The sequence below is a fragment of the Mastacembelus armatus genome, chromosome 23 (assembly GCF_900324485.2).
Source record: "Mastacembelus armatus chromosome 23, fMasArm1.2, whole genome shotgun sequence".
Taxonomy (NCBI): domain Eukaryota; kingdom Metazoa; phylum Chordata; class Actinopteri; order Synbranchiformes; family Mastacembelidae; genus Mastacembelus; species Mastacembelus armatus.
In genome coordinates, this window is record NC_046655.1 from 9,319,038 (window position 1) to 9,337,297 (window position 18,260).

Below are 18,260 nucleotides of genomic sequence, written 5' to 3' on the forward strand. Positions count from 1 at the left end.
TTCTGCAGATCGGCTCCAGTAAAGAATAGTATTATTATTCTTTGGGAGATTAACAGATAACAGTTTTGTGTATAAACGTATCTTTGTTCCCAGACATCCCATCTAACACAGCAGCACAAGTGGTGCATTCAGCAGGACGGAAGTTCATCGTCAGCCCCGTACCTGAAGCCAGGCTGAAAGAATTAATGTTTCCCACCTGTCCTTCTCCAACCCCTGCAGCTCTTGTTGAAACAGGTGAGGACTGTGTATATGTATGACCTTTTAACAGTCAGCATTTCAGTTGGGGTGTGTTTACAGCATCTCTGATCATTTGACCACTAATGTTCCTCGCCTGCTTGGACTCATGTATGCTTGGAATTATGTGACTAAGCTACTGTGAACAGGGCTTTGTGTCTGAAAATAGTGTTTCTGTTTTCTTTCACCTCTTCCAGTTTCGGCTTCAGCTCCATCACAGACTACAGGACAAACTTTGGGGCTGTCCCAGTCTGCAGGAGCAATCAACTTAGAGCAAGCCTTCTCTGAGTTCAGACAGAACCAGAATCAGTTGGACACAGGACCCAGCACCGCCCCAGCCTGCATTCACTCCACCCATCCTCTGCCGGCTGCGGCTGCGTCCATCCCATCACAGACTACCACCTGCGCTCCTACTATTGATGCTACTGTCGGGCTTGTTCCTTCTCATTTAAACCAGACACAGGAGCAAATTTTTGAGGCCTCTCTTCCTCCCCCTTCCTCAGCCTCCCCCACTTCCTCTGTGCCTGCTGTCTGTCTCAGCCCTCCTTGTTCCTCCTCTCCTCCTTCTACTGTGGTCAATCAGTCCATCCTTCAATCACAGGTACTTTCACAGCCAGGGATGCAGGCTGTGTCCCAGCACCAGGTACCTTCAGTACCTTCCACTTTACCACTGGCAAGCATTTCAAGCATCCCTTCAACAATGCTCACCTCCCCTCCTCCAACCCAGACTGTTCCCCTTGTATCCTCCCCTCCCTCCCCCACTCTTAAAGCCAGTGAACTCTCCACTGATCCTTCATCAGTTTCTCTGACCTCCTCTTCAACTCCTTTACTGTCCTCCACTGTCATCCCCACTACTGCTGTCCCAGGTCCCCAGCTCGCTCCCTCTGCTGCTTCCCCTCCCTCGTCCTCCGCTGTGGGGCTCCAGCCAGTGACTACAAATGTCCCAGTAGTTCAACCAACCCTGGTTCACTCCCAGCCTCAGACATCATCCCTGCCTGGGCAAACACACATGCATTGTGGGGAATGTGATGCAAGGTGAGAAGTGACCAACTTGCCCTTATTTCGTTTCTTCAGTTTATTTACTTATTAGGACTTAAGGTGTTTGACTGATTCCTTCAAATCTTTCCTAGGTGTGAGACACCATCTGAATCCCAAGGCAAACCCGATGACATCCAAGCTCTGGAGATGAAGCTGCGGTCTCTCTTCATGGACCTTGGTGGAGGAGTGCCCTCCTCCCAAGGAGACATCTTAGCTGCTGACCCTGTCTCTGGAACCCATGTGGTAGGTACCTCTTCCCCACTGGGCCCCTGCTCTACTTCCACAACATCTGTCACCACACCAGGCTCCAGCCTGCCAGCCAATCCTCCCCAGCCCCCCTCCAGCCTTGCTCTGGGAACACTGACTTCACCTACTCCAATCCAGGGCCCTGGGACACCTGTCTCCACACCTGCACAGACTGGTAGGTAGAGTAGTATGTTGATGTGGTTCAGCATATGTGCTGGTGTTAGTTAACCTGTGTTTTTATAATGTTGCTTCTGACTATGATTTTGATTTCGACAGTCCTCCCTGCCTCATCCTTTGGCCAGACCACTCCATCTAAAACCCCTTTATCCAGGTTACCGGTGAGCCATACAGTTTTGCATTACATAGGAGTATTAGATATTTTAGATTTAGTTTAACCATGGTAGTCTAGTTTATTTATAGGTCATAACATTTATTTAATTATGTGGTCAGGGAGCATGTGCATGTTTTTGGGGAAACTGCTAAGTTCATTCACATTTCTGCAGTTTTTTAGTGACAGGAAATTCAATTGTTTAAATGTTCAGGAGTTACATGTGTTCTAACATGTTTCTCCTCATTTTTCTTTCCACTCATCTGGCATGGAAATTTCTTTTAATTTTTTCTTCAATGAACACTATCCTTATAACCTCCTTTGCTAATCTTTTCTCTCACATTTCTCCCACTCTGTCTTTTCATCACCTCTGTTTATCTGGGATTAGGCCAGTTCTCCTCCTTCAGAACTCCTGCCATCCTTCACTGGACCTTGTCTAATACAGGTGTTTCATTGTTGTTTTTGTTTTGTTTTGTTTTGATTGCTCATTTTTGAGTGCTGTCTCAATTGCAATGTAATTCTGTTTATACTGAACTTAGTGTGTGTGTGTGTGTGTGTGTGTGTGTGTGTGTGTGTGTGTGTGTGTGTGTGAAATATATCATTTGCTTGTTGCATCTGTTACCTACTATGACAGATTGTTGCTTATAAATTGTCCTTATGCTTATGTCCTGTCTGCTTGATTCAGTAAGTTTATAGTCCATACTAAATAATGTGGTGCTTGCTATAGTATATAAGACAGCCCTAAAGGGAGACCCAGCACAACTCAGGCATTATATTTTATCTTAGTCATAAACAAATCTTACTTCAAAAGAAGGAAATTACACCCTAAGCAAATACATACACATCAGAATAACATTCAACTACAAGTTAATCTTTATACTTGTAGTAAAGGTGAGATTAAAAAATATAGCAAAATCCAAAAGGAGTAATTATAGAAAGTAAAAAATAGAGTAGGATGTAGATAAATTATCACAGAAGCAAGTGAAGGGCATGAGTGGGACAAAGAGAGAATCAGACGTCAGGCTGAGGACCAGGTCTGTGTACTTTAAGGCAGAGAGACAGGGAAGTACCTATAATTTCCACCAAGGAGTGTTTTGGAATGGCTACACATGCCAATGTCCAAAAATAAACTTTCAATTTAACCAGAACAGTGCACTGAATAGAGAGGTATGACTAGCAGGTCCTTCATGAAAAGTCTGACCTGCCAAGTTACCGGCATTCTCTTCTTGTCTGTCATGGGCAAGACTTGTCCTCTTTAGTTAGGTAATCCTGCTGTAGTTAAATCTCTCATGGCATTTGATTTTTAATTCCAGTTCAAATGTTCAAGAGACTATGCCCTCAAGATCACCTTAACTGTGTTTGTGGCACAGGAGAAAGGTTCGGTTCAGGCAAATTTAAAGTAGGGATCTATTTCTTTCAGATAGAATATGGTACAGCAAGATTTCAGACTTGGTCCTAATTTGTATACGTCTTGTCCTGTTCTAATGGCATCAGAAATTGTGCATCTTATGACTAACAGGACCAAGTCACAGTTGATTTAATCATAGTATAACAATGCAGAGCTTTGTGTAGGCATCAGGGCTGAGTGATACAAAACTTGAGAAACTCAGTTAAGTGTATGAAGAATTCCCTATTAAATAATTAAACCGATGTTCAAAGCAACTGTTTGTTTTCCACTGTTATGCAATACACGACCCAGTGCTCCATGTGTATAAAACAAAAACTTATACATTTTTAAAATGAAAACATGATAAATACATAAAGCCCAAGTAATCACATGTGTGCTTTTGGCTAATCTGTCCTGACTGAATGTGGCTAAAAGTTGTGCCCTTTGTTGGTTATTGTGTGCATATTTGTATACGCATCTAAAAATGTCTGTGTTTTTCTAGTCCCAGCAGCCTCTAGAGGACCTGGATGCCCAGTTAAGAAGAGCACTGAGCCCAGAGACTGTTCCTGTCAGCACACACATACAGGTAAACATACATTAGTGTGGAAGCTCATAGTGATGTCATGTATGTATTTTGATTGTATGATGTTCATTACTAACCTTTTCTCTCCCCTCCCTGCTAACCCCAGGCCTCTTACAGTGGTGTATCTTCAGTGGGACAGCACAGTATGTACATTATATTTACCAAACCTGATTAAGCTGTGTCTATATCTGACCTTTATCTGTCTTTTGTCTAAAATATCTCTTTGTTTTTCAGTTCCTTTTTCTCTGGAGGATGAAACGGTGTCTTCTTCTGCTCCTCCTCCTAGAGGAGCAATTAAAAAGGGAAGATTTCAGGTAAGCACTCCTACAAGATAATACTGTATGCACCTAAGGATGGCATAATAAACGTGCATGTTTAATAGGAACTTTTATTTCTGTCATCATAGGGAAGCTCGTGGAAAAGACATGAAATTTTAATAAGCACAATGGAGGAGAATGTGTGGAACAGTTAAGTAATCTCTCTCTTTTTTCCTCTAACTCTTTTGCCTACCTAGGTCTCATTGGCTACTGAAGAGCCTCTTATCCAGCTCCCGGCCTGCACTGAATCTTCCTCCACCACCTCCTCATCTTCATCCTCTACCTCCTCTTCCTCTAATCACTCCAGCCCAGAGAACACACTGCATAAGGACTCCTCATCTCCTCTGAGAGGTGGTGGAGGACAAGGAGGGGATGTTGTGGACGGACTCCCCCAGAGGGCTCTTGGAGGATCCCACCAACCGTCTCCCTACGCCTCTCCCTGCCCCTCCCCTAAGCCCAGCACCACCATTGGACGCTTCCAGGTCACCACCAAACCGGAGGCCCATGTCGGTAGATTTACAGTCAGTCGTGCCCAGGAGCAGAGCCTGGAGGTCAAGCAGACCCCTCCACCTGCTGCCGAGGCTGCTAATGGACCCAGTGATCCTGGACAGATGTTGTCTCCAGACCCCACACATAAAACCTCCCTGCCAAGTCTAAACAACTCCTTCAATAACTCTTACATCAGCAGCGACAACGACTCTGAGTTTGAGGATGAAGACTTCAAACGGGAAATCAACCGCCTCAGAGAAAAGTAAGTTATCCCTTCGGTCTTCTATCAAAAATTTCAGAGAGAAGGCAGTTCTTTTATTCTACCAGCACTCTTCTCTTTCACCTCTTCTTCTTCTGTCTGTTTTGAAGAAAGCAAGATTTTACTCTTTTCTCTTGCCTTTCTCACCCTCAAGAATGAAGTTCACCACCGATTTTTATTTTATTTTTTTTCTTAAAATCTGCAGCCCTCCTCCTCTTCCTCCCCTGCATACTCTCCCTCAGTATCTCATTGCTTTTTTTTTTTTTTTTAAATCTACCTCAACAGGCACATGCGTGAGATTCAGGCCCTCCATTCCCGCCAGAAGGAGGAAATAGAAAACCTTTTTACCAGGCTGGGAAAGGTAACTCGCCTTGGTTACATCAGTAAAACAGCATCACAGTATAAGCACTGTCACGTAAGATACAAAGCCATTCCTTCCTTGGTCTTGGTGTAGGTTCCTCCGGCTGCAGTGCTCCCCCCAGTTATAGCCTTGACAGGCAGGAGGAGACGACCTACCAAAAGCAAATCTTCTAAATCATCGAGAACCAGCTCCACACACGGCAGCAAGAGTCCTTTACAGCCAGGTATGCTTTTGATTAAACATTTACGTTAAAGGCACAGTTCGCCCAAATTCCAAAAAAAAAAAAAACGTGCATTCTCATTTAATCCATGCAGACACTTGTGTTCCCTGAGATTAGGTACAGGCATTAATGATTTCATGATGATGAATTCTCTGCGTTAACTCTACGTCCACTACAGCCAGGATGATCAAAAAATTTTACCCTAACATTACATCATCTCTGTGTTTATCCATTTTTGTGCACATATGTGTATGTGTGTTTATCTGCTTGGTTTCATGTGCATGTGGGTGTACGCTGGAGCAGGCTCAGAGCTTGAAAATTTCTGACTGCTTTCCCTGGCTTCTTTTTCCTCTGTGTGGTTGTGTGTGTGTGCGGGTGTCTGTAAATGTCTCGGGTAATGGCTGTCTTACTGTGTGTGCCTGTTATCTTTGTGTGTGTGTGTGTGTGTGTGTGTGTGTTTGTGTGTGGTTTATATGTGTCTCTGGACTCTGTGGTGTGTTGTTCCTGCCCTGTCCTCTCCTGCCTATGCCTTGTGCCACCTCCAGGCAGCACTTTATCCGCCCAGAGCGTCCCAACCATGTACCCCTGCCAGCTGGCTCTGTTAACCCCAGGTGGATTAGCTGATTCGGGCAGCAGCAGCACTGTACTCCAACCTCTCAAACCTTCACCCTCCAGCGACAACTTATGTTCGGCCTACACCAGCGAGGCAGCATTGTCTGTGCCCAGCCTGTGTGCTCCCACCCCAGGTAGGCATTCCACTGAGAGTCCCAAGCTGCAACAGGCCTCGTGAGCTACTCCACAACATAAGAAATGTTTAGTAAGAAGCTGAATTGACTCAAACTTTGAGTTTAAAGAGCTCAACATACTCTGTGTGTACAGATAAAGAAAAATGCATGCAGTTGGTTTATCTTCACTCCCTGACTCCCTGTCTCCAGGACACTCATCACCTTTCTGTCTTCCTTGATCTGTTTCTCTCTATTCCTGTGAAAAGCAGTGTGATGGCTAAATGACTGATAAATTCTTTCTGTGTATCTTTCACTTGTCTCTTTTCTTCCTTTCCACTTGTTTCCTTTTCTCTTTCTTAATCTTTCTGCTTTCTGCTTCTCATCAATTTCTCTCTTTACCTCTTTTGAAATCTGCCTTGTCTTCTCTGAACTTTCCTTTTCTGTTTCCTCATCTCCTCTTACTTCATTTCCCTTCCCTCCTCCCTCTCTTCAGGCTGTGTAAAGTTCAGCTGGGGTTCGGAGCGTTTGGCCTTCAAGCCTGGCGGCAGGAGGACGCGCTTTCTGAGTACGCCCTGCTTGGCTCTTTGTGTGTAACGCTTTATTTCTTTGCTCTCCTCTTTTATCCGTCGTCCTTACTTATTTTTGTTGTGTTTTTATACTCTTATATCAGTCAAGTCACGGTCATCCTGTCTTCCCAAGGGTTTTCTTCTTTGATGGAGGAAGACCTTCTGCTTCTGATATCACCAGTGTCCTGCAGAAATCGAATGAAACCAAAAACATCAGCTTTTCAGGAATGAGTAGAAAACATACATTTGCCCAGTGGAAATCAGTTGAGCTTGCATTCTCATACTTGTAAGCTCTGTCAAACTTTTCTGAGGCAGTTGAGGTCTAAGTAGTTTGCTCAAAATTGCCAGCCAAACTAAATTTCTGTCCTAAATCAAGGCTTTGAACTAGGTCTGTTGCAGACAGGATTAGCAATCAGCTGCTTGTTGCTAATTATTTCAATTTTTGTCCCTGTAGTTGTAGGTGCAGAAGAATTAGTTACAATATAATTATATATAATTTATAAATGCTACTAAAACTACAGCTACTACACCATTTGATCCCATTGCACCAATCATTTTTTACATTCTGTGTAATATGCCCATGTAAAGTGAACCAACCAAGTCAAAAACCTAGCTTCTGTGATTTTGAGACATAAAACGTCCCCAAAACAAGCAGCAGTAGTGACAGGTCTCCGTTACCCTCTTTGAATTTATAATTCTGATGATTTGGTGACACAACTGGTTACTGGTGGTAACAGCAATTTTAATACCACAGAAAGAAATCTTTGAGCAGCTGCCATGTCAGAAATACAACAGAAGAGCAGCTTGTGTTATCTGTTTGCAGTGCAACCAAACAAGCTTGTGTTGTTTTAATTAGGTTGGTCACTAATCAGCCTTTTACCATCATGCCATGAGCAGCTGCCATCTGATTTCATGTTGCACTTGGCGCAAGTAGATTTCCATAACAGTAGTCTCTGTGTAAACATGCAGAACAACAGGGAAAGACAAGCTGAGACCTGATTACTTGAGTTTTGCCATATAATTTTGTTTTTAATAGAAAACTTACTGTTTTCAATTAAACTTTTTTTTTAAGCACAGCTCAGTTCAAATACTGTGCTTTGGTCTTTATTTATAATTTGTGCATAAATGAGTAATAGTTTTTTCTGAATCCATATTATGATTATAATATGTAGTGTTGGTGAAATGTTTATGAATGCGTCTGAACCCTCTGCAGCTCAAACCCTTTCTCCGCCTTCCTTCCTTCCCTCCTTTCCTCACTCCTTATTCTCACCTCCTCTCTCCTGCACCTGTGTCACTGCCACTGCACAATCGGGGGGGGGGGCAGACCTGGGTCTCAGTGGTCTCAATTTACATCTAAACTGGTACCTTTGGGAAAGAACTGCATGATACTGGCATAAAATCCATGCTAATAAACTTTGATATTAACCTCATAATCAGACTAATTTGGAATTTTGTTAATGTTACTGAATAAATCAGTCATGTACAGTGAATTGGAGGTCTAGAATGAAGCTTTATTGTATATTGGACCCAGTTCTGGTATAGTCCTGTGAGCTGTAGAGAGGACTCAGAATCACATCAGAACTAGATGTTGGTTACCCAAAAGCATCTTAAAGCCACGGTACATGGGCAAGTTTTTGAGGCAATGTGCGAAGACAATTTTACCTACGGCTGGTAGCAGTTTACACATCATTAACATAAAAGCGAAGTCGGGTTTAGTTCACTCTTATTGTCTCCAGTATGTTACAAAGTGTTTTTTTTTCCCTGATTAACTGGCACTTGTTTCAGTTGTCAGTAAATTTTGCATCTGCTCTTCCTCAGAGGATTGCCCACATATCGTGGTTTTGTGATACAGAGCATCTTTACTTAGCTGTTCATGTGTATAAAGATGGCAGCCCTATGACTTAGCATTTCAGGGCAGCCTTTCTCACAGTGCAGCATACAGATCACACACCAGACACTTAGAAAGAAGTCTAAAAAACATTCATACATTCAAAAGATGCAAATACATTCTCTCATCTCTTATTTGCTTTGGTTTCAAGGGTCTCTGTGTGACAGTTACTAACGTATGTCAAGATGTTATTGGGCAACTCAACCTCGCAGCATTGTTTATTGAGTACTTCAGCTTTAAATAATCATACTTGGATGCACTGTGTTTGGTTGTTGGGTTTTGTGGGTGGGGTTTAACTCTGACTCTCTCCCAATCCTCCAATTGTTGTCTTCCGGCCACACAGGGAAGATGGTGAAAAAAGTCTGCCCCTGCAACCAGCTCTGTAGTAACTATCTCTCTTTTTGGTCTTTCCTCCTCCATCCATCCCGCATCCATCCTTGCACTTGCTCTCCCGTGCCTCCCGCCCTCTGATGTCCTGTAGATTTAAACATTGACCTTCTTTTGAGATTCGAGATCAGTTCAATTCAGTTATTGCCCCTACTTTATCTAAGATGTTTCATTTTGCTTTTATTTTGGTTATGATGTTTCTGATAAGCTATCAGTAAAAGACCAGTTTGATGTCTGAAATGACTGAATTGACCAGTCACCACAGATTCAAAGTGACTGTGCATGCACCTGCAAGCGCTCACATACACGTCCAAGCGCACACTAATTCACCAGAACAGCTGTTTGCCACTCTACCCCTTCCCCTTCCCCTTCCTCTCCTCCCTCTCCATAGCTTGTGGTATTGACTACATTGCCCAGAATTCCATTCTGCTGTAGTCAGTCATGACTCAGAATCTCCTCATTCTTATTTTCCTCCATTTTATTTAGCATGACACAACATTTTTTTGTCAGACCAACTGTATGACTAGTTATGTACTGGCTAATCCCTGCATTTGATATCTATATTCATTTAATATCTGATTTGAACAGATCAAATAAATATTTCATACTGAAGCTCATTTTGCCAGCATGGCTTTGGGTTCCATTTGTCTGCAAAGGCAGTAAAAGTGAAAAAAGCAGTTATAATCTAGTATTCCCTATAGTATCTAGATTTGATTAAAGCAAAACTTTTGCTTATTAAATTCTGTGTTGAAATCTGATTGTGTACACTGTCCTGCAACGGAGACCTGAGATATTATGTTGTCATCCTCCTTTCACCTATTTTTATAGTGATTTAGTCTCCCTTTAGCTTTGTAAAGAGCCACTAACATGAAGTCCAGTCTTCCAACATGCTGTGATAGCGTACTGGTTTCGAATGATATATAATATATAGTCTTAAACAGAGGCTGAATACATGCTGGCACACTGGCCAGTTTGAGGTGTGTGCTATTTTTGCCTTAGTAAATTTGCTTTGATGAGTTTGATACTGTGGGATGTCAAAGAGGAAACAACTGGCTCTGTTGCAGTGCTTATGTGCCATCTGATGGTCAAAACAGGAACTACAGTACACAGGGCAACAGTAAGACTCAGTGAGCTCGCTCAGCATGGGATCTGTTGTGTACAAATATTTGTACTATAAAGACGTTACTGGACATGTCAGCTATACACATTGCCCAGTATATCACTAATCTGATATTATAGAGAGAAATATATTGAAACAGCTTCAACATTTCATAGTTGTTGGCAGAAGTGATCATTTAATTTAGCTCTAATATGTCTCTCAATCATATTTATTTTCATTATTCATTATTTCTATCGTTAAAACTAAACAATATAATTCTGTTAACATATCAACATGCTGCCCTAAAACTCTGACCTGACCAGCCTCTGTCACCACATAACAACCTGATTTAGTCAAGGCAGGACCTACATTAATGTTCATTCGTTCTGACGTGATTGCTCTTCCCCACCCCCCCCACCTCTGTCTTTCCTCACAGGGACTAACAGCACCAACGCAGTGAGCGGTTCAGGCGGTTTGAGTCAGAGCCAGGGGGGTTCTCAGTGCCTGCCCCCCAACATGTCAGCCCCCCACCAGAGAAAAGGAACTTTCACTGATGACCTCCATAAACTGGTGGACAACTGGGCCAGAGATGCCATGAACCTCTCGCAGGTTTGCTGTCATTTTGTGATTCATGCTGGGCGAAGTTGTTTGGATACAGAAAATATTCTTTCCACAATGACTCACCACCTCCTTGTAGTTTGCCAACAAGAAGACAGAGGAATGAACTAAATGGTAGTGTGTTAAAAGCCAAAGTCATTGGTGAGTTAAACCTCCACAAACCTACTGGCATTTGGCTGATGGGATGTTTTAAATACATCTCCCACATCCCGTATATCACAAGTAGCTCAGGAATTATTCTGATTTATTTTTTTTTTTTTCTAAAACAACCATTGGAACATGAATTGATGTTGATCTCAGTTCTTATAATGCTGAAAGAGTTAATAAGCAGAGTATCTGTATAGATTTGGATGTCACCACTTTTAATTGACAAATTTCACTAATTGCTTCCATTTAATTGGACAATGTTAAATAGAATAGTTGAGTACACAGCCTGCATTAATAGAAGTCAACCTAATAGTTGTGTGCAGTATTTACTACAATACAGAATGAGATTTAGGTATGTTTTCCCAGACTGCTTCTAAGAAATGTGTTGGATTAACAGATCCTTAACATTTAGAAAACAACTGTTTCATGTGATGAATTATTGTGTAGGTGAGATGACTGAAGCAAACATAAAATCTTTTCAGGGTAAGAGGAGTGCCAAACAGCTGCAGCAGGCCCCAGCACAGGGACACAGCTATGAGGTCAGTCTAAACACATTGCTTGTATTACATTTCGAAATATATAAGATTTTTTTTAATGTATATTTTTAACGTGTGTCCTTGATGCTGATAAAAGAGCAGCTCTGAATGTAAGCATATCACAACATTAAAGATTTATATACCCCCCTCCCCCACCAGGTTATCCAGTCAGCCAGTCTGGGCAGGAAGTACTCAGCTCCCAGCCAGCTGTGCCCCAGCAGCATCGGAGGCTCCGCCCACCTCCCCACAAACTCCGCCACCGCTACCTCTCTGGCCATCCGCAAGGGCTCCCTGTGCCAGCCCCCTGCCTCGTCCACTCCACCCCAGCCCCAGCCTCCTCAGTTCACTCACTACACCCCTACTTCCGCCTACAGTGCACAGTGGGTTGGTCCAGCTCACGGGCTTTCAGCCCCACATCAGGTTCCAGCACAGCCTGGACCTCTGCTGGTTAGCACCTCCCAGCCACTGGGCCCTTACCCAACCCCACAGGGACAGATCCCTGGACAGGGGTCGCTTCAGGCTTTCCATCTGACCAGCACTTTGCAGAAGTCAGTCAGCAACCCAGGAGGACCCAACTTGAGGACCACATAGGGCTGGGGGTGAGGGCTGTTTTTAATCACAGCCCAACTGCACTGAACTGGTGTGGGGCAGTGACTTGGGCTGCATCGGCCAGAGAAGGACTGGAGAAGTATGGAGCAAGAGTTTAAAATGTTGGAAGCTGACCTGTCCAAGAGGAGAAAAGAAAGAAGGAAATGAAGAAGAGTGATCAAATCAGGACAGGGAAGTTCACAATCCAATCTGGACATCTCCACTCACCTCTGCTTCCATCCATGTGTGAAAATCTGTCACAGACACAGTAACACAGTCTCTGCTGTATTTCACTGTGGGCTTGTGACAGTCAGCCAAATGCTCAAGGATAAAGAAAAAGACACCTGAGTGCAATGTAAAAAGGCCAAAGAGGTTCTGACAGGGTCTGAGATTGATTTCAATAACAGTTTGTATGTTTAGTGTTGTGTATGGGCTCTTATGTCTCTGTCACACAAAGGAGTCCATACATGATGCAGCACACAATTGTCCTAGCTAGACAGTGGTGGCAACATATTAAATCAGGTCAGAGAGGAGGAATGTGGTGGCCAGCAGTTACAAAATGTAACTTTAGCCCTACTGTCCACACAGTATCTCTAATCACTTGCCACTTGCTACAGATTTGTGTGAGGAGAGCTAGTTGTTGCCTCTGCTGTCTGTGTGCATCCAATCCTTGAAGGACAGCAGCCTGTGACGTTTGCAAGACTTTGGAAAATTGGAACTCAGTGTTAAAGTTTTCACGCTCTCAAAGAAGATAGAAACATACATCAAGGCTTATTTCCACTAAATTTAATGAGGAAACTGGTGGACAGCTGAGGAGCATGGCTGGCCATGACATTACAGCTGTCTAGCTTAGTGTTTGTCAACAGCAGTGCACAAGAGGTTATTACTCTCTGAATTCTAAGAGCGGCAGTGTTTTGACAGCAGTTTAAAACATTACAATGAAGGGTGTAAAAGATAAAATAGTTGACACCGGGTGAGAGCAGAAAAGAGGAGATGTTTAGAACAGTGAGAGTATATTATTTAAGTTGATTATTTAAATTCACTCAGTTCAGGAAGTGTTTTCTTCAGTATTCAGAATCTGGATTGTTCTTACTACTAAAACTACTAAAAGCACAAAGGATTTCCAGTTCAAATCTATCAAATGCACATTGAGAATAGGTGTAGCCCAGCACTTGGTGGGGTAGTGACTCAGCTTGAGAAAGGGTATGATCAGCTTCTCCTCTTCTGTGTCTTGTTTCACTCTTATTCTGACAAAGCATCCAAACCCAGAGAGAGAGAGACAGAGAGAGACAGAGGAAAGAAAGCAGCAAGAGGGTGTTGGTATTAAATAACAGCCTGAATGGATGCAACAGAGGCTTCCACTCACCAAACGCCTCTTCCTCATCACAGCTACACCTCTTCCTCCATCCTTCTCTATGCCTCTCTGTTGCCATTTGAAGCAATAACAGCAGAAACATTTTAGAGGAAAAAAAAAAGCCCAAACATGAGAAAACTCGGTGTGAAAATGTGGCCTTGTTAACAGAATAATATCAGTGTCCCTGTACAGTTTGTGGGTCTGTTCCTTTTTGAGAATGTCTGCTATGATGATTCCGTTTTGTTTTATTTTGGTTTTTGTTTTGTTGGGTTTGTTTTGCTTGCTGCCCTCAGCTAAGCAGTCTGAAATGAAACACATGCATTCACACACACCGAGAATGCACGAAACATTCATATGGATGCACACACTTGCATACACACACTGCCATGCACAGACCAATGTAAATACACACAGTGTTGGAGGTGTAGCAGCTTTTTAACCGAAATAGACTCAGAGTAATGCCTCAGTTCTTAGTGTCAGCATTAGGCTGGTTTCAACATTTGAGTTGAAATGATTGCAATGTACATTATTATTACCATTATTGTTGTTAATGATTATTATCCTATTTAAAAAGAAACAAAAACATGTTCTGTCGATGGACCTGTTAAACACGCACATCGGTGTACGATGTGGAAACACTGTGATTATTGCTGTTTATTATTAGCAAATGTTGTTGGACAACATTAGTTGTAGGGTGAAGTGTCACAAATAAAAAAAACAAAAGCATTCAGAGAACGGTTTGGGGTCCTTTCACTTTCAATTCACTGCTTTCCTCAAAAGGATTCTCATCAGTGACAAAACTGAGAACCCCTCTTTTCAATAAACATCCTTACAGCCATTTAGTGAGGACATACTTCAAAACAAATGCCTTACCATCAACTAATCATCTGCAGTTTCAGTTCATCTTTATAACTGATTACTGAATTGAAAGTAGAAACTGACCTCACAGCCTGATTATAAAGACAAACTGGAGTGAATGGCAGGATAGTTGATATTTAGATAATAAAGTAATGCTAGCTATTTTCTTCCCTTAATACAGAACTTATATATCAGACACTTTAAATAGTTCTCCACTTCCCTTTGTCCCCTGGTTTTGTTAGATGAATGTGAATGTATAAACCAATGGTGTCCATTTTAATGTACTTGAAAAAAAAAAGAATCTGTCTTTTATTTTTGCTCTCTCCCTGACCCCACTCCCCCATTAGAGCCTCCGCTGAATACTGGAGGTACTTCTAGTGCCTTGCATCCTTCCTGTTTCTTTGTTGAGGGTCAAGGACTTGGGTTAAAGTAAACACACTTGACAGCATTTGTGGAGAGTTTTGGGGTGTCGCCTTGTAGTCAGCGGTGATAGTCGTACCTGGTTAGCAGATCAGGTGTGCAGTAGACTGGTGCAGCAGTAACAGCTGTGTGTACTGTGGATGCTTTGTGGTTAATTCTCTTGAGCTGTATTTTCTTTAAAAAAAAAAAAATCAAACTTTTGCCCCATATTGGATTGAAAGAACAGGATAAAATAAGTTTGAATTTATAGAAAGAAACAACTGACCTTGGCTCTGCTGCCGTTTTACCAAGGAGACAGATCGGGAAACCCTGGAAAGACCATTTCATTTCAGTGTTATTTGTTTGAGCCCACAGAATGAACAGGATGGACGATGGTGGAAACAGGAGGTTATCAGTGCCATTTTTGCAGGGTTTTAAATGTAGATATGGGTAGAGGAAGGGGGGTATTTTTTTTGGAGGAAATTGATGAAGATTGTATTTGAAGCTTGGACCACTCTGTACTTTAGATGCACTGGCCGAGGGGCAGCATACAGTCATAGGTGGATGCATTTACAGTTAATGAAACTAACTTTTTTTTTATTGTTAACTCTTTACCATGTAATTCCTTTTTTTCCTTTATGTGAAATTGTACAAAATGTGAAGTTTGATGAGAATGGCAGCACCTAGGTCCGGTTGGCTTGTTAAACAGTGTAAGTGGTTTTTCAGTGTGAGAGCGGCATAGTCCCTCAGTCTAACCCAAATTATCATCCAGTTTCCATCCTACTATGTTGATCTCACCTTTTATAACAAAAACCATTTATGAAGCCAGTAGCACTTTGTTGTCCTTTTGACAGATTTACTTGTGAATGCCGCCTCATCTGAGAATTGCTGCTGTTCAGGCGAAGAGGTAGGAGTACAATATATTTTTTTCCATCCGCTCTTATTCCCACTGTGTTTAGGGAGTTATTCACAGAAATCATTTGGTTAAGCAAAACTGTAAGTATTCACAAATGGGGGCATCACAGGGCTGGTCTAGAGGTGGTGGTGATTGTATTGATAGTAATGATGGTAGTTGAAATGATGGAAGTGATAGTGGATATTGGATGTTGCAGTGGTTTTTGGATTCAAGGCCTTTGACACCCTCTCCTGTGTAACATTTTCCTTTTACTTTGCCAGTGCAAAGGAAACATATCTGGTACAAACTTTGACATTCAGTTGCAGCATTTTGTTTATTTTTGTTGTTTGTCTTTTGCTGGGAATTGGTGTTCTGAAATCATAAAAATAATATGAAAAGTTTCTTTGTCATGTTTGTACAAAGAAAACATTACTTTTGGCTGTTTTTTTTTCCCTGATATTTTCCATTTGTTATGATTAATAACACAACATTTTTACTACTAGGCAAGTTTGGTTGAAGCTGTGAATTATCATTGAGCCACTTTGCTTTAGTTCTGGTAATGAGTATTCTGTCAAACCTTTAATGCCACCAACTCAGTGCCATTTGACTTTTTGTCAGCAGAGCGGAACCATCAGAGGTGAAGAATCAAAAATTGGGAGTATTTACCTGCTGTTACTCACTGGAGCTATTTTTCTTGCCATGTGACGTCACTTTGCTCAAGCCTCAAATGATGTCCACAGACAAAGTTTGATAATATTGCTGCGTCTCTACTGCCTACTGTGCAGTTACAGTTGGATTTGACAGTCACACCCTGCTTAAAGAATTATTGTGAAGTTTTTTTTTTTTTGTTTTTTTTTTTTGAGCTGTGGTGGAGGACTCTTACTGTGAAAGGCTTGGGAGTTTTCCAGTGTGGGCACTATCATTGTGAATTTTCCTGAAGTTAAAGTGGGAACGTAGGATCAATTTTGTGGTGACTCACCTACAATGTAGCAATAAGTTGTTTTTATTGCATTAGAATCTGATTCACTTTCTGTCGGCGTTTTACAATTTTTGCCTGTTCATAACTCGCTTACCCCTTTACGCTTTTTACTGTAGAAGTGCCCACATGTAAGAAATGCCTTTTTGTGCAACAACTGATCAACACACACATGCAAACACACAGATTCCTTCAGCGCATCTCTTTGCTGCTTCACATAACTTGCGCCTTGTGGAATGATGTCGAGTCTTGAGCACGGCAACTGTTTCTCTGTGTGATACTAGAAACCTTTTTTTTTTTCTCTCAACATGTTGACTGTCTGTGTTCTCTCTGATGATCTAATATTTTATTTTGAATCTCTCACTCATTTTATCTGCAGTTTTAATGTCTCTAACAGCACCTAACTTAATTCAGTGGTTTCATTTTTCTGTATTGTGTTTGACAATGTACAAAAGTGGGCAGATAAAAAAAAAATATGGATAAATGAATGAAAGAAAACAAATAATACATGTAGGGAGTCTTTGGCAGCCTTCAATGGTATGTTTTGCACTAAGTATAGAGTGTTCAAGCTTCATATTAAAAAAAACGTTGCGCTTTGCGCTACAATACAACGAAATTTGTTACTTTATTTGTAAAAACTTAATAAATAAAAGCTGTTTTAATGACTGGCCATGGCTGGATGTTTATGAAATATTTGGGGTGTTATAAGTAAAACCAGAATTTCATTTGCTTTGCTTGTGATTTAATATGTTGAACATTGTATTTTTAACAGGGGCCACTGGCCACGGGGTCACTGTGGAGCAGCAGAACAACACTGATAAGCGGCAGGTGGACAGACAGAAACCGTGAGACAGATGAACAGACACATACACAATGCCACAATGAATGATGGTCTTGTATCTTAAAATGTGACTTTAAGTGCTGACCTTCCATGTTATAACCCTTTAATGGTCTCACATTGTCTTCTTTCCTCGTTACTATCAACAAACACAAAGATTTTCCTTTTAGCCAATTGCTCTGTTTTATAATTACCAGCAATAAACCAAGTGGATGAGCTGTCATTGCTTAACATTCAATGGTATTCTATAATGCTGTCTGTTAAAGTGACCAAAGATTATAAACAGAAAACTTAGTTATTGACAATATTCAAAATATATAAACAATTGTACATTCACCATTAATTCATAGAGACTGTTGTTTCTCTGTTGTTGTATTACTTGTATTACTTGTCTTCACCACATGGCTGCAGCACTGTAACTTTATATCCTGCAGGACTGATCCCCCTGCTCCTTACTCTAACCATGTTAAACAGTTCTTGTTTCCAGGCAAATAAGGAAACAGCTTGTTGTGAGGTGTGAATCCTGTACTTATTATCTGTCACCATGGATACAATGAAAATAACATGGTCAACTCTGAACAAGAGGCCAGAGGAAGGAAGGGAGGAAGGAAAACCAGACTTACATTATATGTAATAAATTTCCATCATGCTGTTTTCCTGCTAGGATATGAATACTTGACTGTAAAAAGTTGAACACTTTGTAGATGACTGTTCTCCAGTCTGGTTGTTTTTTTTTGTTTTGTTTTTTACAGTTATATTAATGCTTTTTGTGCAGTTGTTGCTGGTTGGCTCATGGTTGAGGAGACACCTAAACTTGTGTTATGAATTCACAATATATGCCCACAATATATAACTTCATTGCACTTGAGATTTTTAAATTGTAATATTGTGTTAGGGTGCTCTTATATACTAATATGAAAGGAT

At 41.5% G+C, this 18,260-nt stretch overlaps 1 protein-coding gene across 1 annotated transcript in view; it reads left to right on the plus strand.

Moving 5' to 3' along the window:
- wnk1b (WNK lysine deficient protein kinase 1b) overlaps window positions 1–17,163 on the plus strand; it is a 76,945-nt gene extending 59,782 nt beyond the window's left edge. Inside the window, exons 22-38 of the mRNA XM_026326536.1 lie at window positions 94–234; window positions 432–1,269; window positions 1,365–1,693; window positions 1,795–1,856; window positions 2,235–2,291; window positions 3,736–3,819; window positions 3,923–3,959; window positions 4,051–4,130; window positions 4,331–4,884; window positions 5,167–5,242; window positions 5,336–5,465; window positions 6,008–6,208; window positions 6,681–6,752; window positions 8,985–9,026; window positions 10,564–10,736; window positions 11,375–11,431; window positions 11,588–17,163. Coding sequence (XP_026182321.1) covers window positions 94–234; window positions 432–1,269; window positions 1,365–1,693; window positions 1,795–1,856; window positions 2,235–2,291; window positions 3,736–3,819; window positions 3,923–3,959; window positions 4,051–4,130; window positions 4,331–4,884; window positions 5,167–5,242; window positions 5,336–5,465; window positions 6,008–6,208; window positions 6,681–6,752; window positions 8,985–9,026; window positions 10,564–10,736; window positions 11,375–11,431; window positions 11,588–12,019 — 3,365 coding nt within the window. The 3' untranslated portion in view covers window positions 12,020–17,163. The remainder of the gene's footprint in view (window positions 1–93; window positions 235–431; window positions 1,270–1,364; window positions 1,694–1,794; window positions 1,857–2,234; window positions 2,292–3,735; window positions 3,820–3,922; window positions 3,960–4,050; window positions 4,131–4,330; window positions 4,885–5,166; window positions 5,243–5,335; window positions 5,466–6,007; window positions 6,209–6,680; window positions 6,753–8,984; window positions 9,027–10,563; window positions 10,737–11,374; window positions 11,432–11,587) is intronic.
- The last annotated feature ends 1,097 nt before the right edge of the window (window positions 17,164–18,260 follow it).